General features: G+C 53.2%; 1 protein-coding gene across 3 annotated transcripts in view; it reads right to left on the bottom strand.

The window, feature by feature from the left end:
• CSNK2A2 (casein kinase 2 alpha 2) overlaps positions 1 to 19,379 on the bottom strand; it is a 28,038-nt gene extending 8,659 nt beyond the window's left edge. Inside the window, exons 1-5 of one of the 3 annotated variants that reach the window (XM_056360329.1) lie at positions 19,081 to 19,379; positions 18,675 to 18,786; positions 7,703 to 7,804; positions 6,781 to 6,831; positions 576 to 635 (exon numbers count right to left, since the gene is read on the bottom strand). In XM_056360329.1, coding sequence (XP_056216304.1) covers positions 576 to 593 — 18 coding nt within the window. In that variant the 5' untranslated portion in view covers positions 594 to 635; positions 6,781 to 6,831; positions 7,703 to 7,804; positions 18,675 to 18,786; positions 19,081 to 19,379. Of the gene's footprint in view, positions 1 to 575; positions 636 to 6,780; positions 6,832 to 7,702; positions 7,805 to 13,629; positions 13,798 to 18,674; positions 18,787 to 19,021 lie in introns of those variants that run through there. The other 2 variants (XM_056360327.1, XM_056360328.1) reach the window with 2 other exon arrangements.
• Positions 19,380 to 25,128: the final 5,749 nt, after the last annotated feature.

Here is a 25,128-nt window from a genome sequence, read left to right as displayed (position 1 = left end):
TTCTGGGCCCACAGGGCACTGAGCTGGCCAGCTTGTTCTTGAAGTGTCCTAGATGGCCCACCCAGAGACACAGAGGTCTAAGACCAAGTGGGCAGAAGTCACCTTCCGGGGCTGCATTTGAATACAGCAGCAGAAGAAAGCCTGGAGCTGGCAATCCCTCTCTTCCACTCTCCCTAGCATGCTAAAGCGTCCCCAGTTCCCCAGCCCCGCAAAGACCTCTCAGTGCTGGGTCTGGCTGGAAGGGAGTTGATTTTCCTCATGGCAACCCAAAGGTGCTAGACATCAAGCACAGCCCTACCTGGCAACTAACAGTCACAAATGCCTCACGGGGAAAGAACAGACCCCAGAGAATGTGAGACTCTTTGCAGGTAACCAAAGGTCCCCAGTTTGGCTGTAATACCTCACAACAAGCCAGATAACCAGGGAAGGTTTGGGAAGAGCCCTGGTTATGAGACATGGACTCTGCATTGAACACAAGAGAAATAACTGCTTAGCAGCACTACCCCACGAGCCCCGCTACTGCCTTTCTTATTCCTGGTCTCCCCATCCAGACTGCCATATGCAATGCAACTCACCTTCAGCAGCTCATACATATAAAACCGAATATCAAAGTCTGTCAGGATCTGGTACAGTTGCTGAAACAGATTTGGGGAGGGAGGGAACGGGGGCGGGGGGGGGGGGGAGGGGGGAAGAGAAACAAAAATAAATACTCCAGATTAGGATTAGTTTTGTTTCCTGCACCCCACCTGTCTCCAATCACTGACCCCATTCCAGATCCCCTGTGAACGCTGTCACTCCCGAGGGCTGTCCTGGCCTCAGATCTGCCAGGGTTACATGCTAGGAGATCCAGAGAGGACACAAGAGCTCCTGTGAAATGCTACCAGGATCATTCAGACCTATCATGACTTCTTTCCAGCAGGAGACAGGCAGGCTGTCTGTCCAAGGAGAAGAGAGCAAGCTCTTCAGAGCATGCTGGAGTTGCCACAGATGATCTTGCCTCTCTGTTCACATGCACAGTCATCACAGTGATCTGACAACACCAACAACAGGATTCAGAGGAGGCAGGCTGGGAACACATGGGTAAGGTTTCTGAGTGCTCAAGGTGGGGCAGGGAGAGGAAATCATTAACCAAGGAGCGTGGGCTGGGGAAGCACAAAGGGTAGACACAGCCTCAGAGCTGCGGAGGCTCCCCTCTATCCCAGGATAAAGGCTAACGCAACTCGACAGCACGGAATGCTCGTGGGGCTCAGAGGGCACAGCTCCGAGTCTCAGGGAAGCACTTGTTGCCCGCGCATTTGCCACCCACCCCTCCTCTGCTGTCCTTCTGTGGCTGTTCATGCAGAAGTGACAAAGATCCAGGGTGCACTTTAACCTGCACCGTGCCACCAGCACCATCGCTGGAGAGAACTCATCATCCTGCTGCTCCCACACCAGGTCACAATTGGCCCCAAATCTACCTTCTGCTCTGTATCTGTCCGTGGCAGCAGTGCCAGCCTGACCCTACCAGACTGTGCCCTCATCCAGGGAAAGCAAGGTGAGATACCAGGACAGGGCAAGGAAGGACATTCACAGGGCAGCAGTAGAACCAGACCCCTCTGCCCTTTCTAACCAATAAGGATCATCTCACAGCTCAGTCAAATCACCAATTGCATCAGCACTGGAGCCAGCTGCCCATCATGGGCACCACTTGGCAGCTTCAGGAAAAATCTGAGAACAACGGACTAAAATTCACACTCCAAGAAAGCAGCCCTGGTCCTGGATTCCCTCCAGGCCCACAGAGAGATCCTCAGGATCCTCTCTTACTTAGGGTCAGCTCCAAACAGCCCCACCACCCCCAGTACTGCTCTGGGAAATCATTTGACAACATACAAGTATCACTTACACACACAGAGCTTTAAGAGCTTCCAGGACACAAGGTGCGTTGTATTCTCATGAGCTGGGATGATGCTAATGCTTCGGAGCAACCCACTGAAGCAGGGAGCAAAAAAGACATAGCCAGAAGCTACAGCAGGGATAGATTTCCTGACTTGGTTGCACATGGCTCTGATGCATGGCCCAGGGCCAGCAGAGGACAACTGAGCCCTTCCAGGAGCCCATATAAATGGCTTGCTTAGGTAACTAACACTATGGGGGGGACAGAGATGCTTAAAACATCTTTCTGGGAATCACTACCCTATTCAGCTTCAGCTGGCGACATCAATGCACCTGGGAAGGAGAAGGGCAGGAGAGGCAGCAGCAGAACAAGGCTAGATCCCATCTTCCCCATTCCCAGGCTTCTCTACCTCTGGCTGCCTATAAGCAGGGAGGGGATGGAAGGGAGGTCACCAGTGCGTTTCTTCTCAGGCCCACGATGCTGTAGCTTCACTGACCCATAGCCTCCAGCAGAGGTAGTGGCTGGGCAGCCAGCTTTCAACAGACTTCCCTGGAAAAGCTGCCTGTGAAATCCAGCACACCTGACCCTCCCGCTGCGCCAAGGCTGACAGTGGCTGGCAGCGCCCAGGCTCCGCTTGCTGCAGGACCAGTCCCTGCAGAGGCACGCTCAGCCTCGCCACGGGCAGCCGGGGGATGCAGAAGGCTTTGAAGCCAAGGGAGCCAAGGCTTCCACGGCAAGTGGGTCCCACACAGCGGCTGCCCCAAGAAGGCTTTGACAGTGGGCTCCAAATCCCCTTCGCTCAGCCTAGCAGGGCAGAGCAGACACTTCCTTAACAGACACATCCCACGCTCTGCTCTTACAGCTGACCCTTTGGAGTAAAACCATCAGAAATGTCACTGTGGGGATCACTCAGACCCAGCTAAATATCTGCTCTGCTAGTTGCCAGCACTAAGGATCACACAAGGCCTCAGAGACCTGGGCTGGTCTCCTTTCTCCATACAGAGCGTGAGGAACGGCCAACCTCACCCACAGTCAGCCTCTACCCCTCTCCAGCTTTCAGTGATATTTTGGCACATGTCACGTAACCCACTGTGGACTAATCCCGTTAGTGCCCAAGGAGGCAGAGACATGCTTCCCCTCTCCATGGGGCTGACAGGGGTTGAATACTTATTCTTTGCCCTTGACTAACACAGCTGACTAATTGCAGGAAGCAGCACCTGCAAAGCAACAGGGTGGCTGCAAGGAGCTGTTGGAGGAGAGAGACACTGCTTTGGGGTGCGGGGTAGGCAGCAGCAAAAGAAAAGGGAACAGTTCCCAAATCATCCTGGCCTCGGCAGCCATGCAAGGGAGGAGAATTCTTCATACTTCTCCATTGCCTATGCAGGGCAAGAACTATTTTTTAAAATAACCCTAGATGTACAAGGATAAAACTCATGAACACACTTCCTTCACAGCAATTTGGCCTGAAAACTGACCATGGTGTAGGCTAAGTGGAAGATTTGACTCAAAAGCCTGCTGTCCCCACAACTCCTGCAGGCAGAACATCCTGAGGCAACCTTTCATTGCTCACCTTCCTTGCCCATCAAGGAGCAGCCCACCTTCAGCTGCAAACCTGCTGGTGTGTTTTAAGAACAAACCAGCAAACTCAACCGTCTGCTCCCTTCTTTCCTGAGGGATTTGCCTCTTCAGGGCTACAAATGGCACAGAACCAGGTATGCACACAGACTACACAAAATGTGTGACAGCTGACAGTGGCTGAAGGATAGGTGCCTCATTTCTAGTTTGAAACCAATCAGCCAAAGACATTAAATTTCACAAGTTACTCAACTGACTGCGTTACTCTGCAGCACAGCTATCATTTAAGGCAGATGATTATGGGTAGCCTAAGTGCTCACAGACAACAAGTAATATAGTAGGTCTGAAGAGAAATACTAGCCCTGTACACAAGCTGCCATCCTCATGCAGCAGAATATGCATTTAGTCTAGTTCCAACTCTTCATCCCTACAAGTACAAAGCCATCACTTTCACAAGAGCCTAACCAGGTAATTGAAGAAAATGTAATCAGCTCCTTGGAGCTACCATCTAATTCTCCTGTTTATACCATCATTTAAAAACAGCCAAACCCTGTGGAATACCAAGCTTGCACTTCTCATCCAGAATCATCCACAGCCATGGCTTAGGCCCCACAGAACTGCAGGTTCTGCCCATGGACAGAGTGCTGAGGAAACCCAGCAGCCATCGGCATGGGACATGAACAGTTTCCTGCCATTTGAATGGGCAAAAGGGTGAAAGTATTAACATTAACCAAAAAATAATAATGTTGAAGGAAAGAAATTGCCAGAAAGGAGACAACTGAGGACCCATCCAAACTCGTGAGCGACTATTGCCAACAGGACAGAGAAAAACACAATCCTGTAAAATGGTCAGCAATCACTTGCTGTACGCAGGTCGCCCTAAGAACCCCCTCACACACCCTGAAGGTGATTTGCCAGCAGGATGCACGGTGCTCGTCAGTACTGCTGAATCCAGAAGTCAATGCAGAGATGGGCAGATCAGCAGCAGCCATGCCAAAACAAAGAAAAGAGGTCCCTGTCACCAGGATTAGCTCACATGACACTTCAACAGAATTCGGCTGCCTGAGGAGATCAGGACTGTGGAGCAGAGGGGACAACGACTGGGTGCTCTCCAGCTGCTTCATGTATAGAGGTATAGGGCAGGCCAAGACCTCCAGCACAAGTGGTCTCATCTACTCTGTGCACTCTCTGCATGCCGAGGCACCTCAGAGCAAGGGAAGAGACAGCTTGAGAGCCTCCGTATAGAAGAAGATATCCATAGGTACCCATGAGTAGCAGCAGCTCTGTAACCTGCCAGTTAGCTGCGGCCCCAAAAACCTACCCAAACAGGCAGCAGAGCTCATGGGAGTGTAGCTCAAATAACCCACGTGCCCCATAGTAGCTACTGAAATTCAGGTTACAAATCAACTCCGAACACAAGCAGTCACACTGCATGCCCTGGGGGACACACTTGCATTTCCAAGACAAGTTATTCCTGCCTTGTACCAATCAGCATCAAAAGCATCAGTACTTTCTGTCTTGGACTTGTACAGCTGGGAACCTGGACTTCCTTGAGGAGCCAGGCTTTCTACTAGGAGCCTAGAAATGATCCGCTGCAAACTCATGTATTTGCCTCTAATGCAACAGCCAGAGCTAAGCACTGTTACTTCTGCTGCGGCCAGACCAATGCTGCCTTACCGGCTGCAACAGTGCCTGCAATGGCTCTCGGCACGGCTGGGATGGCTGACGTACCACGTGCCCCAAGCCCTGCATTTCTCACTTAGGAGTCCCTGTTGGCCACCGGCCTGAAGTCACTACTTAACGCTCCACTTTGTCGATACATTTCAGTTACTGGGTACCATCTTTGATGATAATTTTTTTCCTCTAACGACATGACAGAGTGGTGTAATCACATTTTGACTAGGAGACACACAAAGCAATCCTCAGCAAGGTGTGCTGCTGCCCTAGCAACCTATTTTATCTCAAGCCATATATCAAAAATAAAGTTAAAAACTTTCCCGCATCAGACTTGTGAAGAGTCCCTGGGTCACCAGGAGAAGCACAGGGGCACATTCCCAACGCACACGCAGCATTGGAACAGCCCAGCTGATGTCAATGAAGTTCAGGCAAACCAAGCCTGCTTTAATTAGCCCTGAAATTCCACCTCATAGCACTCCTCTCAGGGCTATTTACTTGATGGAGGCGACACTCATTCTCCCCAATCAGAGCTGTCTGGGCAGACACTGCTGTGACTGTTATTCTAGCTTCTGCAGTAGGTCTATACAGGAGGGCACTACAACTGCCACCGCCAGTACGGCTGTGCACAGGGTCCCACCCAGCAGGATTCAGCTCACCAGACCAACCCCAGAGGGACAGAAACAACACATGCTGCCTCCCAGCATGCAGGGCTGCAGGTAAGATTGTCCACGGGCCAGCTGACAAGCTGCCCTCTTTCCACTGACACCAACCCAGGGTCCTTCTCTGGGCGTTTGGTGTATCTGCTGAAACGGCATCCTACAAGGCACGTACCTACACAATGCTCTGGCACCGTCCCGCTACATGGAACAGAAGAGATCTCTGCAGGAGGGGATGACTGCTGGCTTTCTAATGGCAACTACTCACTTAATTCTCCACCAGTGACTTAATGACTGAGGGTACAGATTCACAAGAGGGAAGCAAAGATACCATTAAGACGGGTGTGCCTGCTTAATGATATATCGCTTTTGTGTATCAGCTTGCTGCTGCGAGCCAGAAGCGTTTCAGTAGCACAGGCAGCTTGTAGCTGCACTCAGACAGAAAGACCCCAGTTTTGGGAAGGAGTAATACCACTTGGAGCACCCCAGAAATCTGAAGAGCCACAGAATAGGCCACAGCCTCTGGCAAGCAGAAGAGCTCTCGATATGCATCCATGACTGCTCAGCCCCTCCCCCCAGGCCCACTAACAGTGGGAGACAGGCTCTCCAGCCTCTGCCACCCCACACTCCCCAGGTCTGAGGGATTCCAGCCCAGATCAGTGTCACCTGCTCCATCAACTGCACTGCTGTAAATAGAGCATCACAGCACATGGATTAACTTGGGCTGAATACATAGCACAGCAGTAATGACTAAACTGAGAGGGGACTAAGAATACCTAACCTGTTGAACTTATTCCTCGAAGCTGGGAGGAGATTCAGCACACAAGTTTTTTATTTCTTCCCATCTAGAGGTTTCTCATTTACAGGGGGAATGAAGGTCAAGCTGACATAGGTGAAAACTCCAAACTCCCCCATAGCCTGAGGAACATCTGACAACCCAAGACCACAGCACTCGACAGAAATGGGAAGCCTCCCCCCTCCACACTCAGGCAGACTCACCTTAAAATCTGTGTTATTGATGTACTCAAACACCAGAGCAGGGGTCTTTGACTGCAAGAGAGAGAGAGAGTCATGGTTTAAAACAGCCTCTTGACCTTTCTTTGCTCCAAGAGACCTGGCAAAGCTTTTGCTTCCTACCCAACCTTCACTGTGAAGAGCGAGGCAAGAGCAGGACAGGAAGAGAAACACAGCCCTGGTACCGCAGCAGAGGCAAGCCCCGCTTATAGCCCACACATCAAGCACCCACACAGAATTTTGGCCAGTGCTGCTCCTCCCCACGCTATGGGGAAGAGACAGCTGAGACGTGGGCAAGGCAGAAGATGTCATCAGGGGCTAAGGCCTCACAGCCCATCGCAGGAGGAAGGTCAGCCAGGACTGCCAATGCTACACCAGCATCATTTCCTCTTCATGGCTGCCAGCCGGGAGTCACAGTCCTCAGCCAGCTGCTAGTCAGAGAAAACTTCCCGGGAACGGGGTAACTGTGGCAATGCAGACAAAGGATACGACCTCTGGTCACTGGGCAGGACAGCAACCAGAAGGATGAAGAGTACTTAATGCCCAGTTGCCCTGGCAGATACTTACATCCCAGATGCCAGACAGAGCCGGAAGGCTACAGGCTCTGCTTTCCTACAGAAAACTTGTAGGGCTACAAAACTACTCCCCAGCCAACCACGGGAAACTCACAGAAGGGGTGTAAAAGGGTCTGGGAAACACAGAGAGGAACATGAGCCCATCCAAACCAACCCACCTCAGGAGACCCTAATGAGCTGGACACTGCTCACCCCTGGCTGCCACGAAGGCACAGGCAGAGGCAGCACCTAACCTAAGCTCAGAGCAGAAGTTACGGGGCGGTGCCTGCCCCATGCCTGCAGCCAGTGGGGAGGCAAGCCCACCACACACAATGTGACACACAGGCACCTACCACTGGATCCTTGACAGTGTCAATCAGGTTAATGATGTTGGTGCCACCACGTAGATTCTCCAGAATCTTAACCTCACGTTTTATCTTCTTTTTCTTCACTGGCTTAAATAGACAAAAGAAATTAGAAGTGAGAGTCCTTTCAGAAATTAACACTGATTTCTGCCACCAATTTTGACTGGAATACATTACCTCCCCTCCTCTCTCTGCTCCCACCCTCACAAGGGAACGTTTTTAGCTTCAGAGAGGAGACAGACACATTGCATGAACTAGCACCTCTCTCTCGTCAGTGAAAGGTTTCCACTCACCAGGGGAAAATGAAACCACTCTAGACAAACATAATTGTGACTCCAGTAACTGTGGTTAAAAGCACCTTGGACTGCAATGTAGAAATCTCAACACACTCATTCTATGTTATACATTTAGAGCCACAGGACAAGCACGGTGGAGCTCGTATCTCAGGTTTTGTTTACCAGCACAAACCATTTTTTTAGTCCTTAATCCCACCCCATTTCCCAAAGAGTACTTTAATTCAATGAAGCGACAGCTGAGAGTCTCCAACACCAAGACTTCTAGTAAGCTCAGACACTGCTATGCCTAACTATGTGCACGTGTCTTTTGCAACCACCTCAAGAGCACAGACCCAACTGCACTGCATGCCATTGCATCCATATCCCATGATTATTTTTAAAGCCTACAGACATCTGAACAGTTTTTGACTCCTCCTCGAATCTGCGCAATCCCAGGAACTCACTTTGCAATGTAAGCTTTTCTCTGGACATCACCCTGCAGAGAGTGACAAAGAACAGCTGGTCCCAAGGCAGGGGCTTGGAGGTTGGGTTAGCTTTTACACTCACTGATCCAGGTTCACTTCAATGCAAATGAACAATCATTTTTGTAACTCATCCACTCCCGGGACAACTCTAGCTCTGTGCCTGCTGGAAAGGAAAGGCAGCTTGGAGCAACTAAGCGGTGAGGCTTTTTAAATGAGCCTTGGCTAGTGATTGATGTGGACACCACCAGCTGCAAGTCACTGAGTCTAGCAGCCCTTCACTGCAGAGCTGGACATCCCCCCTGCACCAGCGGGACCACTGCAGAGCCACCTTGCATTGCCGCTGCCCTACCTCTGAGGTTTGATGATGAAAATCACTCCTCTCCAGACATGTAACTTTCTGAAACGTTCACCATCCAGCATGGGGTCTGGTGTGCGAGAAGGGGAGCAACAGGGAATGGCAATGAGGTATGAGGCACCTTATTACCAAAGTGACGCATGTGATCAGATGTCTGTGTGAAGGACAAGGAGCCACAAGAGCTCAACAGCTCGTGCTCACTGCCTTGCCTCTGCCGCAGCCTCCCACTCCAGTGATGGTTGCAGAGTGCTGATGGGGCAACTCACACTCCTGTTACAGGCAAACCCAAGGCAAGTCCTGGTTTCAGACCCCTCACAAGAATGTACGAGCAGATGGGAGAAGGAACAGAAGCTTTTTATGCAGTGGGAAAATATGGCATTTATGTAAGTGATAAAATATGCCATCTTTCTAGGCTCTTCAGGTGGATGAAACCTTCGGATTCGAATCCTGCCCTTCTCCTCTTCCAAGTTAAAAAGCTGGAACTAGACTTTCAAGCCAAAAGATGAGAATCTCAGCCTGAAGCAAAGTGCCAAAAATAACACCAATGCCGGCACAGGGAGCGTCAGCACCTCGTAAAGACACTGTGGAAAATGGCAGCAAGGCCACCACAGCTGTCAGCCAGCACTGGAGCGGCGCAGGGCAGGGGTCACTGGGGAGGGGGTGTCAAACAGCCCTGGGGCAGTACCTAGGCACGGCTGGAGCTGGAATCAGCAGAAGTGAGGGAGGGCTACATTTCTGAACCTGAAAGGAAGATGCTTCATTAGGGACTAATTTAATTTATGTCAGCATGGGAACAGACACCACCCTCGCATCGCCCACACGCACTGATCTTACCAGAAGGCCAAGATGGAATTAGAGGATGTGATTCGGTTATTCTGTTCGTCCAGCGAGGCAGATGCACACACAGGCTATTTTCCAAGGAATTTCAAAGAGGGAGTTGAGTGACAGCCATCCTGAAGACACTCGCTGAATGGCCTGGCTACCAAGAGATACGCATCACAGCCTCTCTACTGCAACACCGGCACCTGACGAGGAGCCGAAACAGTGCCTGAACACAGCCAAGAGGACCCCAAGCCCACTCTGAAATGCCTTTTCCTTAGTACTGTAGTTATTTCAAGGGCCTTTTGCATCAGCTAAGTAGGGGAGGATATCCCTCTGAGATTTCCCTTTCTCCTTCCATAGCAACACCACTCCCACTGGGGCAGGTGATGTTGTCTTCCAGTCACTTCCATGTTTCCACCTTTTTCAGGATGGCAAAATGATGCCCTGCGTGATCTCCACCAGAAATATACCCCTACCCACAGCACACTTATTAAAAGACATGAGCAGACAGAATCAGAGACTTTTGGAAAAAAGGGGGGGGGGGAAAAAGGAAGTTGGTAATTTTTTAATGAAATGCCTGCAGATAATCACCACCAGCAGCATCTCTGACATCACTGGGGGAAGACACTCCAGCACATACTGTCTCAGAAAGAGGGAGAGTTACAAGCCACTCACTGTTTGTGCATTTTCCTGCTAAGCCGCAGCAGCACAGAGCTCAGGCCAGGTTATCCACACATGGTAACGCTACTCCACACTGTAAGCAGCCCATCATCAGAGCACTCTCCCTGCCTGCAGCCAGTGGTCAGGACAGCGTGTTCCATCACAGGTAAACAGGGATGAGGTAGGGAGAAATGCCATGGGCTGTAACGTCATCTTGCAGGAAAAGATGTTGCCTGGAAGTTTCCTCAGAGAGCAATGCAGGGGAACAGAGTACTTCCCCATTTCAGATTTGCAGGCAAAAACCAGTGGCAACTGCTGGCCTCCACCCCACCCCACACACCCTACCAGCCTACCCAGCCACACACCCCCTCCTACCCACATGTTGTCCCATGCCATTGCTCCAGCCAGAACTGCAAATGCCCTCTACTACCCAAAAGCACATCACCAGGGCTCTGGTTTTGCCCAGTAACTGAATCCAAGCCCAAGCATCGGGCAAGTCAAACACCTTGGTGCAAACCACTCCAGCATGCAGCCAGTACTGAACTGGAACTAACTGTTCACAACCAGAGAAACTCTGCTGACTTCCCTCCTGTCCCCAGACCCCATACCACTGAAACCACAGGCAGTCAGCAGCATATCCTCCAAGGACCAGGATTAAGTCTGGGTTGCTACAACTGTCTCTCAGAATCACTCGATCTGTCTCTCCAAGGATGCTGACTCCAAACACACATGGATTAAATGTGAACGGAAGCTATTATGGCCTCCAACCATCTGCCTTTCCCAGCAGGGGTGGCTTCTAAAACACCAGCCCTTGCAGCCAGAGTATTTTTAGCAATACTCATTCAAGGCTATTTTATTAAACCAGTCTATGAACAGCAGCATTTCAAGTTGTGTTTCCTACATGGCTCAGCCCCCCTGCCCTGGGAGGGGGATTTCCAGCAGAGGAACGGAGCAGGAACCTAGTGGACAAAATCAACTGCTCCCAAGTGTGATCCACCTGTGTTTGCAAGGTGACATTTCATACAGGTGGAGACTCCAACTTGATTTGTTCCCACAGCAGAGGCATTCCAAAGCTTTCCTCCATGCTGGGATTCTCCAGTGACCAGTATGAGTCAAACCCTCACTGCAGCCTTTCCCTCTGAGACAGGCTCCAACAGAGTCCCTCTGCTCTATGCAAACACTTATTTCCATGAAATCTGTAGAAACTTGACAGCTTGGAGACTTCTGTTGCATTTGGTTGAAATTGGCCAACCAGTGCATAAACTACTGGGGGGGGAGGAGGGGGAGAAAGTCTGACAGACAGCAGGATTGCATAAGGCTCGTTTCCATAGGAAACCAGGCTAAAAGACATGTCTCAGTTTAACTGTGTCTGCACTGGGAGGGGTTTAATTACTTCAACTGCAGCAGTACTCTTAGAACAACAGGACTGTCTAGCACAAGCCAGTTTTCCAGTTTCCCAGGAAATTGCTTCCTTCCTCAGGCAAACTGGAAGTGAGGTGGCTGTAGACAGTGGAGACAAAACATGCAGCTCACGGCTGCCCACTATGCTGAGTGCCCAGAGCAGAGGGACAAGGTGACCTCCAGCCACAGAATGGTCTCTGCTAGACCTGGCAGCTCTGACTCGACTGTCCCCAGCCAGCCACCCTCTGCTGCAGGTCTCCCACCCTACCAGGCAAAAGGATCCCACAAGCCCTTTCAATCCACTCAAAAATCAGGCAGAAGAGGCGATGACAGTGGCCTTTGCTCTCTCAACTGCCTTTGCCCAAAAATCACAGAGCATCAAGCGATGGCATGCCCTCTGCAGAAGTGAGAAATAACATGGGATAAGTAGTTGCTTTGCAGTCAGGTACATGCAGAAGAAAACACCTCTCCGTGACCAAAAGATCAGATCCTCAAGTCATTTTCCATGAAATCATATAAGCTTGTAAGCAGGGAAGGAGTCCAGCTGCAGCAAACACCAGCTGGGAAAATTAACATTGTTTGCTAAAATAAACTTTTAAATACAAGGCTGCAACCATCACTTCCTGTCTTGAACGAATAAATGGCTGCCTGTTTAATCATCTTTTTTGCTTGGTTTCTAAAGCAAAGGGAGTACACTCTTCCATCAGATGCTTCAGTTCAAGCCTTCCCCACCAACCTGGGGACCCACCGCCTGAATTCAAGCGAAAAGAGAAAATAAATTTGTTATCCAAAGTTCTCTGCACTCTTCCACAATGAGAAAGAAAAGTATGACCAGGAAGGCATGTGAAATATGAGTTAAATCCAAAGCATAAAAATAATTTTCATTAGCCAAAAGCAGACCGCCAGGCAGTGCACACGCACTGCTAGCTGAGAAGCACACGTACTGCTCTGAAGGAGTCACCGAAGGTGCAGGGTTTTGCCCAGCAGGTGCTCTGAAAAAGAACTGGGGTTAGCGCAGCGGGGAAGAAGGTTTAGCAGTCAAAAGATACAAATCCATGAGAAACTAAAGGAATTTATTCCACTACCCTGTAAAGAAAAAGATTTATTCTCTGCTCACCAAAACTGAATAGCCCAGAAACACCACGATGCTTCCAGTGAACAAGCTAGGCAATCTCAACACACAACATCCAGGACCAGCAAAAGGCTTGAGCAGCATCCTTATGACAGGCTTTAAACATTTAAAAGCCAGCACAAGCAGCTCATTCGTCTCTAGCAAGTATTATTGAAAGGATCACAATAATCGGCCTATAAAGCCTGATGCCAATTACTCAATAGGAAAATTGGCTTCGGAGCAGCAGTGCTTATTTTGCCAGACATCAGCTGGGAAACCAAATAATCGTATTCACAAGAGCTACAAAATCAAGGAGCCCACTTAGGTTAATATTCTGTTGGTTGTTTGCACCTTACAACTTCCATTATGGGCACTCAAACTTTCCCGAGCTGCTCTTGAATTTTAGAAAAGAGGGGAGAAAAACCTACCCTGAAACTGCTAAAGCACTTTTGTTTTTTTATTTAAGTTTGGTAGAAGACACCAGCACGTGTTTTGAGGGTAGTGCCATTCTTTCCCTCAGAGTGCCTTCCCTCCCCTCACAGCTCATCCCGAAACAACCCTCCTGGGGCTTCAGGACTGCCCATGACACATCGAGACTTCTGCAGTCAGCTAAAAGGGAGATGCCAAAAGGACCAAGCCCCGATCCCCACCACCAGCGTTACAAGGGATGAGAATCATTCTTTCAGACTCTGCCCAAGGCCACTGCGAACAGACAGGTGCAGTAACTCACCCTCCCCCACGCAGGAGCCACAGTTTCGCAGCTCACCAGCTCCTCGGCGCTAGAACACCACCACAAGAGTTATCACCTGCGTCTCCAGGCCTCTGCGAGACACTTGGTACCATCTCAGTTGGTCGCAACTCTGAACAAGGCTGGACTCCAGCAGACAAGTGTGCCAAGCTCAGTGTGGGCAACTGGTGTTCAAAAGAGAAGAGCTGTGTACCCAGCTCTCTTGCAAAAGGGCTCATTTCAAGACTGCCAGAGGAGGAAGTGGGCCAGGGAGAGCTGATTCAGTGCATGCAAATGCAGGAGGAGCAAGAGACGCAGACAGCTACCAGGAGCAGGCATTGAACAGCTTTGATGGAAGGTCACCGATGCAGTCAAAAGCTCCAGCCTGAGGGCCCAACATCATCCAATGCTATTTCCCTGTGCAATCCCTTCTGCACACTAGCACAGAAGTCAGTTCAGCCCCCATCTAGAACACGCTGCTGACCTATGTGGGCTTTAAAGCTTTTAGAGACAAAATTCACCAGAGCCATAGGGCTACCTCCCCCAAATGGTTCTCTAGCTACCAGAGTGATAATTTGAGTTCAACGTTGGCAGGACCTTGCAGCAGTGCCCATTATGAGCTGCAGCTCTGGAGGGTTCACACAGCCCTAAAAGGGGGAACAGGGGAAAAACAAACCCAAACAAACAAGAATGCATTTGTGAAACCACGTACATGGTTGAAAGTTCCAGTTCACGGAGTCAGCACAGAGGGACAAAAGCCACCAAAGGGGAAAGGGGCTATTTCATCACTGCTGCAGAACCTCCATTTCACTGGTCCCTCTCCTTGTAACTGCATTCTTCCCCTAACCTCCGCCTGCGTGTTGTGCCTATGCAGACAGTAACTATACAAGGAGACAAAACAGTCTCTTTATGTGATAGGTTTAATGCTCCACAGGCAAGTAGAGTGTACATAGAAACATACGTGCATCAGGAAAGCAAGAGGACTCTGCACAGAGCTGACAATATGGATGCTGTAATCTCCACCTTGAGCGGACACTCTGATGGTAATCGGTACAACAGAACGGGCTGCGAAAGGCACTGTGGTACAACTGAAGCTCACTGACAGCTGTAACTGTAGGTAACTTTAACAGCAGCATTCTTGCCATAAAGAATCTCCCATAGAAGTTACAAGCAACATGGAGAGTTTATCTTTGGCTTTTACAGTGGCAACTTGCAATGCTTGTTCGCATCCCCCAAGAACACCGCTACCCGAGAACAGAGGATTCACTTTTCAGGCACGCAAGGAGACTGGCAGACACTTCGGAGCTGCAGCAGAAGAAGCAGCGAAATGAGAAGTTCATCAGAGACAGCACAAAGGCTTCAGACTGACCTCAGCAGCCCACCAAAACTCTAAATCTATGTGGCTAGGTATGAAAGAGCAGAGGTGTGCTTTAGATACCTGCACTGGATGTAGACAACACATGATTCACTGGAAACAAAGTCTCAAACTTCCTTTGTACATGTCAAGGAAAGTCAGACCTCATCCTGGGAGTCAAACCTTAGTGTCACATTTAAGCAAGACACAAAAGCACATACAGAATGTGTTCACACATTCCCTCTTCCTGGCTTGGCCCGCCCCTTAGCATGTAGGACGCATGCCCACAGCTGTACCGAGGCCAGCCACATTAAAAAGCCTACAGAAACCTCTTACACCAGCTAGGGACTGCAGGAGCACAGCTGTGGGCTAACTCCATGACCTACTACCCATGAGGGGGTAGAAGGATCAGTTCAGTGCAGAGTCCTCCACTACCTACCAAGGTGACTTCAGCCCCATGGCTTTTTTTGCTGAACCTTTGCTCCCTAAACAGGCTGAAAAAGTGGGGAGTTGCCCTCTGCCTCACTTCTCAAGATAAAAGCTTTTGGAGGATGCTTGGCAGGGGGCGTCTGTGTGGCAAACCAGGGCTCCTGCCCCACTGCTTTGCACACACTGTCCTACCACAGCATGTCCTGAAGTCTAGAAGCGACCTGCTTTTGCCTCTTTTTAGAAGAGCTGCAGAATTTTCTGGGAAAAGTGACATTAAGAGCATCATAACTGCGAAGAAAGGCACTTGACCCAGGGAACAGTAATGATAGTCATCTGCGTGACCTTAATTCTGCTCCTCTGCTGACACACGTTATGACCACAACTAGCGACACGAGCACACCCCATTTTCCTGTACGATTATGCCCAGTCCTGCACTTGGGGTAGCAAAAGAAAAAGGCAACACTGGGTACTCTCCAGGGAAACGAGGCATCTTGCTTTATGCAAGCCCAAAACGCCTGGGCCACTGTGATACCAGAGCCATTAGCTCCCTGGCCTTGTCCAGTGCTAAAGTCTTCATAGGGCACTTAAACAAGGCAAGTGGCTGCCAGAAGAGGAAGAGCAGTTATCTTGTTCATGCAGCACTAGACTAGGACCTATGCTCTAGTCTCAGCTTTGTTGAGGCTAAGGGACTTGCCCAAAGTCACACAGGAAATCTCTGTGGCTCAGTTCTGCATCAGAGAAGGGGTGATAAAATTTCCTGACCTCTCTGGAGGCGGGTACAAGATGTTCAGGTAGCACAGCACCAAAGAAGAGGAGGAAAAAAAAGGCGGCAGAAGTACTTGCTACACACCAACTTGAGCTCAGTAAGGATAAGCTGCTTCAAAGAGCAAGGCTGGGAAGACACATCAGTCACCTCCCATGAGCCATAGATATTAAAACAGTGACTCTTGATAAAAATCACTCTAACATGTAACATAAATTGTCCTCTCCAAAAACGTTAAAGAGAAAGGAGCAATCCATTGCCCAGCAACAGCAACAGTCTTCCCCTTTGTCCCAACCCTACAGCCACACAAAAACGTGAAAACTTTCGGTTGCATTCCCCACCTCACAGGATCCAGCCTGAATCAGCAGGAACAGAGACACCCAGCCTCTTTGCTAAGGCTCCACTGTAGATACATGCAATTATGATTGCAATTAAGTTTGAGTCTAGCTACAGGAAACCAGAGGCACTTTCCACAGATCAGAGTGATGTTATTGCCACACTTCATGTGTTTTCATAACGCACACAACACGGTGCTCTGAAACTCACTTTTCACTGACCCACTTTCCAGTGAGAAGAAAGTTCATCTTTATTTATCTGGACTTTCTGCTTTTCCTTGCTCACTCACAGGAATGCTGTCTGCATGCTAATGCAAGGGGGGGGAGAGCCAGGGGAACTGGTAGCAATACCATCCACTTCAAATCTGGGACAATCCGGTCCCCTGCTCGCAGGGCATTAAGGCAACACATTCAGGCCCCAAGGAGAAGGAGCACCCAGCCGCCCTCAGATGACTCTTGCCAGCTGACTCACAGCCCAATGCTGACAGGCTCCCTAGACATGACAGAGCTCAGCTGCCACAGGGATAGGAGCATTGCTCCAGGGGAGGCTCTTTAGGCTGGAAAGAGTAAAGGAAGAAAATTTCCGACTACTTTCCCTGCAGTCTCTTCTAAGCCTCATTGTGCATTTCTGCATGGGACAAGGCCTAGGATCTCAGCAAACCACAGCAGTCCCGAAGACACCATCAGGGGGTCCACAGCAGCATGCAGAAGCGCATTTCCCCCAGCCAAGCCACAAGCCATCTCACCTCAAAAGCCTGCTTTGCACTGGCTACCTTTGACTACTCACTCATAGCAGAAACTCCTGCCTGCCCCTGCTTAAAAAAACAAAACTCAAAACCACGTTAGCATCCAAAGGAGGAGGCAGCCCAAACAGCATGCCAGCGGAACTCAGCTCTGTGAGGACGAGTGAGCTTCAGCACTCTGCCCTGATGTCAGGCTCAGCCACAGGTGCTCTCCCAAACAGCTCACCTGGCCACCACCTTTACCACAGCCAAAGCACGGGTATGCGTACTTCCTCCCAGAGGCAGACAGGAGGTCGTACCTTGCCTCGGAGCGGTGCTGGACAAACCATAACAAGTTCTCTCAGAAGCCAAAGAAGATCCCAAGGAAACAGGCACAGTGAGCGAGTGAGGATATCAGCAGAGACAACCAGCCACACTATTGGAGCAATCTGGCAAATGCCTTAAGGCTACAGCCCTGCAGAGAGACTCGTGTCCTAGGTAGCTGCTGTGCTAGTCTTAGTGGCTGCAAGGGCAGATTAAGCTCAAACTCCCCTGCACGCTGCAAACCAACGTGTGTCCAAATTCTCTGGAATACCCATGGTCAGACGCTGGCTTCCATGTGCCCCTGGGGAACGAGTGACAAGTGTTGCTGGTTCAACAAGTGACAGCCACAAGTGTCAGCCAAGCTGAAACCAAAAGCACCCCAACTCTAACCTTCCATTTCTGTTTTTAACACCCCCAGATCAGCAACACAGATTGCTGCTAGGACAGTTACCACAGCTCACCACGAGCCTGCTGCTTCAGTGCTGAGCACAGTGAGGTGTGCCCTGCAGTGGCTAACCCATGCTTTCAGCCATCCCAAACTCCAACCCATTACTGTCGCACAAAGCTCCCCACATGCTGACCCCACTAAGGCCAACACATCAGAATACGGGTTACTGATGCTGACAAACTTCAGATGGCCTCTTTCGGTCTCCTCAAGTTTCCATGCTGTTTTTGGCCTGCCTGTGGTGAAGTTCTTTTGCATGTCAGATCCTCTAAAGGACAGAATATAAAATTTTGCCTGCTTTTTTGACTGCTGAGCACCCCACAGCCTGGCTCTGAAAAGGCCATATGCCAGCTGCCTGGAGGTTAAGAGAAGGATTCCCCCCTCCAGGCTTCACGTCCCTATTGACACGGCAGTGCCTGGGCTGTTTTGGACAGGCATTGCCAGATACGATTTACTAAACGCCGGCAGCACATGCAATGCTATTCAAATGGCAGAACTCATGGCTCTCCTCCTCCAGAGGAGGTCTCAGCCCAGAGCTGTGCTGGACAGAAGAGGTGGCGACATCAAAACATCACTACAGCACACGGGACACCGAATCCATTTCCAAACCCACCATCTCGATGTCCTTAATGGGAAAACACGAGTTCTGGGATGAGGGAGGAGACGGCACAGTCCTTTGGCCCGGCCAACCCAACCCTCTTCCCCTCGCTTCCCGCCACCGGCAGCGCCATCACCATCAACGGGACACTCACCTTGAGGATCTTCACGACAACCCTCTCGTTGTTGGTGATGTTGATGGCCTCAAAGACCTCGCTGTACTTCCCTCGCCCGAGCTTGCGGACCAGCTGGTAGTCGTCCTGATTGCTGCAGGCACCGAAAGGGGGGGTAGAGGATAACTGACAGGGCAGCAGGCCGGGGATGGGGGAGGGGGCCTCTCCCAGCCCCCCCGCAGCCCCCCCGGGACGCCCCAACACGGCGGGGGACGGGACACGGACACACGACGGGGGACTGGGAACCCGCCCCGAGGGCTAAGGCCCGCGGGAGGGTGCGGGACTGCCGGCGGCCCGAGGAGGGGGGGGGTCCCCGCGGGGCGCTTTACCCCCAGCTCGGGACGTGCGCCTCGTAGTCCCAGTACTCGCGGCTCCTCAGGCTGTTCACCTCGGCGTACACCCGCGCCCGGCTGCCGGCGGCCGGGCCGGGCATGGCGGCGCCGGGCGGCGGCTGCAGGAGGAGGAGGAGGGCGCGGGGCCGGCGCGGGAGGCCGGCGAGGCGGGGCGCGGCGCGCAGGAGGGCGACGGCGGGCGGCGGCAGGGCCAGGCCGGAGCGAGGCGGGGCGGGGCCAGCCCGGGGGCGGCGGGCGCGGGGCCCGCGCGGAGCGTGCCGAGGCCCGGGCCCGGTGCCGGCGGCGGCGGCGGCTGCACCCTGGCCCGGCCCCGAGCGCCGCGCAGCCAACCCGGAAACGGCGCCGCCGCGCGAGGCCCCCACTCGCCGCCGCCCCGTTGCCCGCCGCGCAGCGCCCCCTGGCGGCGCGGAGGCCTGGCCATCCCGCCCCCGCCCCCCGCCGCTCACCCACCTGGCCCCCCCACTCCCCCTCAGCCCACGGGCAGGTGACCCAAACCCTCCCCATCCCGCCACCCACCCAGCCTCCTCCCGTCCCCATCCCGGCTTCGTCGCACCCCGCCGCCCCCTCGCAGCCTGTCGCAGGCCCCGCCCCCGCCCCCCGCCCAGCCCCGTCCCCCCGCACCCCACCGTCCCCTGCCGCAGCCCCTCGCCGCCCTCTGCCACTCGCCTCCCTGTGCCACGGCCCGGGGGGGGGGGGGGGCGGGGGCAGGAGGGAGCCCCACCGGCCACGGGATGCCGGCGGCGAGGCCGATCCGAGCCCTCCGCCCCAGCACGGCTGCCCGCCGCCGGCGGCCGAGGACCCTGCCCCAAACCCTGCCCCGGGACCCTGCCCCAAACCCTGCCCCAAACCCTGCCCCGGGACCCTGCCCCAAACCCTGCCCCAAACCCTGCCCCGGGACCCTGCCCCGGGACCCTGCCCCAAACCCTGCCCCAAACCCTGCCCCGGGACCTTGCCCCGGGACCCTGCCCCAAACCCTGCCCCGGGACCCTGCCCCAAACCCTGCCCCAAACCCTGCCCCAAACCCTGCCCCAAACCCTGCCCCAAACCCTGCCCCAAACCCTGCCCCGGGACCCTGCCCCAAACCCTGCCCCAAACCCTGCCCCAAACCCTGCCCCAAACCCTGCCCCAAACCCTGCCCCGGGACCCTGCCCCGGGACCCTGCCCCAAACCCTGCCCCAAACCCTGCCCCAAACCCTGCCCCGGACCCTGCCCCGGGACCCTGCCCCAAACCCTGCCCCGGACCCTGCCCCGGACCCTGCTCCGGACCCTGCCCCGGACCCTGCCCCGGACCCTGCCCCGGGACCCTGCCCCAAACCCTGCCCCAAACCCTGCCCCGGGACCCTGCCCCAAACCCTGCCCCGGGACCCTGCCCCAAACCCTGCCCCAAACCCTGCCCCAAACCCTGCCCCGGGACCCTGCCCCGGGACCCTGCCCCGGGACCCTGCCCCAAACCCTGCCCCGGGACCCTGCCCCGGGACCCTGCCCCAAATCCTGCCCCGGACCCTGCCCCGGACCCTGCCCCGGACCCTGCCCCGGGACCCTGCCCCAAACCCTGCCCCAAACCCTGCCCCGGACCCTGCCCCGGACCCTGCCCCAAACCCTGCCCCGGGACCCTGCCCCAAACCCTGCCCCAAACCCTGCCCCGGGACCCTGCCCCAAACCCTGCCCCAGGACCCTGCCCCAAACCCTGCCCCAAACCCTGCCCCGGACCCTGCCCCGGACCCTGCCCCGGGACCCTGTCCAGGCAGTTGCTGGTACCTGCTGCTGCGGCCGCCCTGCGCAGCCCATGCCACTGCTCGGTCACCCCCACAGTGAAAACGCATCCCCCGATGTCCAGGGGGAACCTGCTGCGACCCACTTTGTGCCCGTGGCCTCTGGTCCTGGCACGGGCTGCCACTGGGAAAAGCCTGGTTCCCTCTTCTTCGCTCCCCCCTCCAGTCCCTCATCCACCTTTGTGGTCCTTCACTGGGGTCTCCCCACAGCTCCCTGCCCCTCTTGTGCGGGGGAGCCCAGCACAGGGCACAGCACTCCAGGGGTGGCCCCACCATCGCTGAGCAGCGGGGAAAGGTCCCCTCCCTCCACCTCCTGGCAGTATTTTGCCTAATGCAGCCCAGGACACCATTACTCTTCTTTGTGGTTTAGGTCCAGCTTGGTGTCCGCTAAGACCCTCAGGTCCTTTTCAGCCAAGCTGCTTCCCAGCTGGGTGACCCCCAGCCTGTATCGGTGCCTGGGGCTGTCCCTCCCCTCAGGCAGGACTTCACATGGCTCTTTGCTGGGGAGAACTTCAGCAGGTTCCCACCAGCCCATCCAGGTCCCTCTGGATAACAGCATGACCCTCTGGAGTATCAGCCACTCCTCCCGGTTTGGTATCACCTGCTGAGGGTGCCCTGCCCCACCATCTGGATCATTAATGAAGATGACTCGACTGGCAGAGCCCAGGAGACCATTCACCTTCTTTGCAGCAATGGCACGTTGCTGGCTCACATTCAGCTTCCTGCCCAACAGGACCCCCAGCTCCTTTCCAGAAAAGCCGCTTCCCAACAGGGCTGGACTCAGTATTGACCCCTGGGGTACACCACTAGCGACTGGCCTCCAACTAGACTCTTTGCCACTAACCACCATGCTCCAGGCCAGTTTTCAACCCAGCTCACACCCTCACCCCCCAGCGCCCAGTGAATCCCAGGAGACCTGCCAGCTCCAGCCCTTCCCCAAGTCCGTGCTGTCTGCGTGCACCTGGGTCTCAGCACCAGCCACCAGTCCACGAGGTGACAGAGCAGAGCCTGCAACACAAGTTGCTCGGTCTTACTCTGGCACTGCTCCTGGCTGGCCTCCAAACATCAGCTTAGGCTCAGCAGGAAAGCAGACTTGGCTCCAGGCTGTTTCATGCCAGCTGCCAAGGAGCCTTTCCAGCCATCAGTTCACAGGTCCACCAGGCCACTGCTGTCCTTCAAGTGCACTTTCAAGTCAACGCCAAGGCAAGATTGGAGCCTTCAAACAGTGTGTAGATTTTGCACTTCTTGGTATTGCTATTAATGGGAAAAGCAGCACTTGGTAAACCAAAGAGATAAGCCTTAGGCTGCTCTCCCTGATGGAAGTACACGGAGAGATGAGTCTCTTTTCCTTTGGGTGCTAAGAAAGGAAAAGGACCCACAGGGTCCTCAATTCACAGGGCTAAAGCTGATGTGAGTGCTGGGCTTTGAGACTTTGAGGTAACGTAAGGAAACTGTCCCTGGAAAGAAAAGCATGCGGAGTCAACTGTGCACTGCAAAACCCAGTGAGCTTTCCAGGTGCCTGAGACTGAATGATGAGGAAGCCCGAGACTTTACCATTTTATATTCTGGGTCCTAACCAGACACAGTCCAGGCAAGACTTTTGCAGGATCTTTGGAAAACAAGGAAGATGTGTTCAAAATGCTCGTTCTCCCAGGGCACGCAGCACCAGAGAAGAAAGGCAAGCTCAATGCCCGTTCCTGCTAAACCTGTCTTGGCAAAGCAAGAGGAAAATCAGCTGTCCTTGAGGAAGTCTGACACATCCACAGCCCAGCTGACTGGCCTCTTCCTACCAGACCTGCAGAGCAAAGATGAAGCTCATCACCCGGAGGAGATGCAGAAATGCATAAACAAAGCAGGCAGCCCTTGCATCAACTAGAATTTATGACAGCATATGCAAAGGCATTGAATCATAGGTTTAAAGTGGTGCTGTGATACTGGCGTGTGCGTATGGCTTGTTCACAGAGTGAAACGGCTAGAGCTGCATCACTACACAGTGGAGACATTCATCTCTCCCAGTAAATTCTGCACAGGACCACAGTAAAATCCTGCATTAAAAGGGAGATTTGCTTTCCACAAGGTGCTGCTGTTTGGGCATAGGTGCTCAAACATTGAGTTGGCTAAAATTTTTCTGAAGGATCATTTTCCTGGCAGAGTATCCCGGGTTGTCAGAGCAGTTTCATCATCGGTGACATCTTCCTCGGTGCTTTCCGGTGGGACACAGGCAGGCTACTGAACTGGTTTGCCGTGCTGATTTCTGGCAGAACAGCCAGCTGGTGCACTGCCAGCTCCTCCAGCTGGTGCCTCCGCTGCCCAGCTGCAGAACTGGGGCTGCCTTCTGGTTTCTGATGCTGCCCAGCGTTTCCCACAGTAAAACGCCCTGTTTGCAGTTAGGGGGAAGTTTGCCAAGCTTTACCTACTTTCTCTGAAATTATAATAATAAGCTGTTTTTATTATTACTATTTTCAAATCTTACCAGAAAGGTCCAGCTGTTTCCCAGAGCAGTCAGGGGAAATATGTTTCCAGCCACTAAAAACACCTGGAGGTCCTGTTCTGAAGGTACTTCATAGCTCTGGAGCCTGGCATTTGGCAAGGGACAAATCTTCTAGCAGAGATGTGCTGAGTCTCCTGCTGACCTCTGAAAAGCTTTGTGCAGCTGGACAGAGCGATAAACTTCCTAAAAACTGTACTCCGTGTTCCTGCAGCTGCGAAACCTCCGGCACAATGCTACTGGACCCTCCAGAGATGCTGTACCTGCCACCACCCTGTCATGGCTCCCCTGGGTCACCCAGCTGCCCTTCCCCATCCTACTGAACGATGACATACTGGCTGTCTTAGGTTGAAGCATCACAAAATGTGGGCTGGGGCAAAGACCTGTTGTTGTAACTATCTCTGCAGTCTTAATCAGCCAGCTTACACAAGCGCTGCTTTTAACACAACTTTTAATTCATGACCCCGTGTTAAGCTTTTTCATGGGATCCCCATCCCACCCTGTGCACAAAAAGGACCTCTGGGCTTGTGTCACATACATGCTGTCCCCTCATCATCATCTCAAACCACTGGATTTCTGGCATCAAATTCTGCAGGTGGTGAAGATCCTGCAGCGAGGGGTGTTCACAGCTGCATCCAACAAGACTGGGAAGCAGGGTTCCCCCATGGATTGGATGCAGTTATGACTCAAGATGCTTTTTGAAGATGAGTTTTGACATGTTCTGGCCAGAAATAGGACTGGCATTGCCAAGGCCTTGATTTTTCTCCTGTTTATGTAATTAGATTGACTTGCATCCCTCAACCCAGAAAAGCTGTGGAGATGCATCACTGGCCACCTCATCAACTTTTGGGGGAGAGATGCATGTTTAAACAGACCTGCCACCTGCTGCCATTGGTTCTGAGCATCTGGCACAGGGAAGGCAAAGCACGTTGTTGTGCCATGGTCCGGATCCAGCCACAGGGACGCTTAGAAACAATGCTCCACACCCGCACAAAGCTCCTAAAATTAGGCATGCCTGTGGGCGCAGCAGCCTTCAGGTGCTGCTGTTCCCCTGGGGTTTTACAGCCAGACCGGGATAAAGCAGAGGCTGTAAGGGGAAGATTGCAGCGTCACAGGCAGAGTAACCCTCACTGTGGTGCAGATGTAACCTGAACATGAGCTGGGGCCTGCGCTTGCCCACACACCTTCAGGGGCTTTGCTGCCCAGCGGATGGGCTGGATCCTGTTTGGCTTGTTTGGGAAGGAGGACCCATGAGGCAGCGGCCGACCAGGAGCTTCTGGGAACAGGCACTGCAGGAGCAGTCCTGTGCACTCCAGGAGACCACCAGGATGGTTGCCCCTTTGGCATCACCCCCCGCATCCCTCCAGCCAACCCCCCACGGGTGCCTTTGTACTACACACACCTCGCTGGGGGCTCAGGGATGCCCCCGAGCTGCAGCCCCTTGGGTGGGGGCCAGCTGTGTCACTGGGCAGCTATCTCCCTTTGCACCCTTCCAGCAGCACCTTTCCCTCACCCTGGAGGCCTGCAGGACCCCCCAAGGACCCCACTGTGGATAGGGAAGTGGGACCTGAGCTGCACGTGTGTGTGACCTTGTGTCAGTATGTGTGTGTGTGCATGCACACGTGTGCCCAGGTGTGTATCTGCATGTGCGTGTACATGAGACCCCATGTGTGTCCATACCTGTGTGTCCTCGTGTGCCCACACAGAACCACAGGATCATTCAGGTTGGAAAAGACCCTCAAGACCGTAGAGTCCACCCGCTAACCCAGCGCTGCCAAGGCCACCAGGCACCCTGTCCAGGCGTGGTTTAAACACCGCCAGGG

This window comes from Falco biarmicus, chromosome 15, assembly GCF_023638135.1.
Source record: "Falco biarmicus isolate bFalBia1 chromosome 15, bFalBia1.pri, whole genome shotgun sequence".
Lineage (NCBI taxonomy): Eukaryota > Metazoa > Chordata > Aves > Falconiformes > Falconidae > Falco > Falco biarmicus.
Note: the sequence above shows the minus strand (reverse complement) of the source record. Positions and strands in the feature narration are given on the sequence as shown.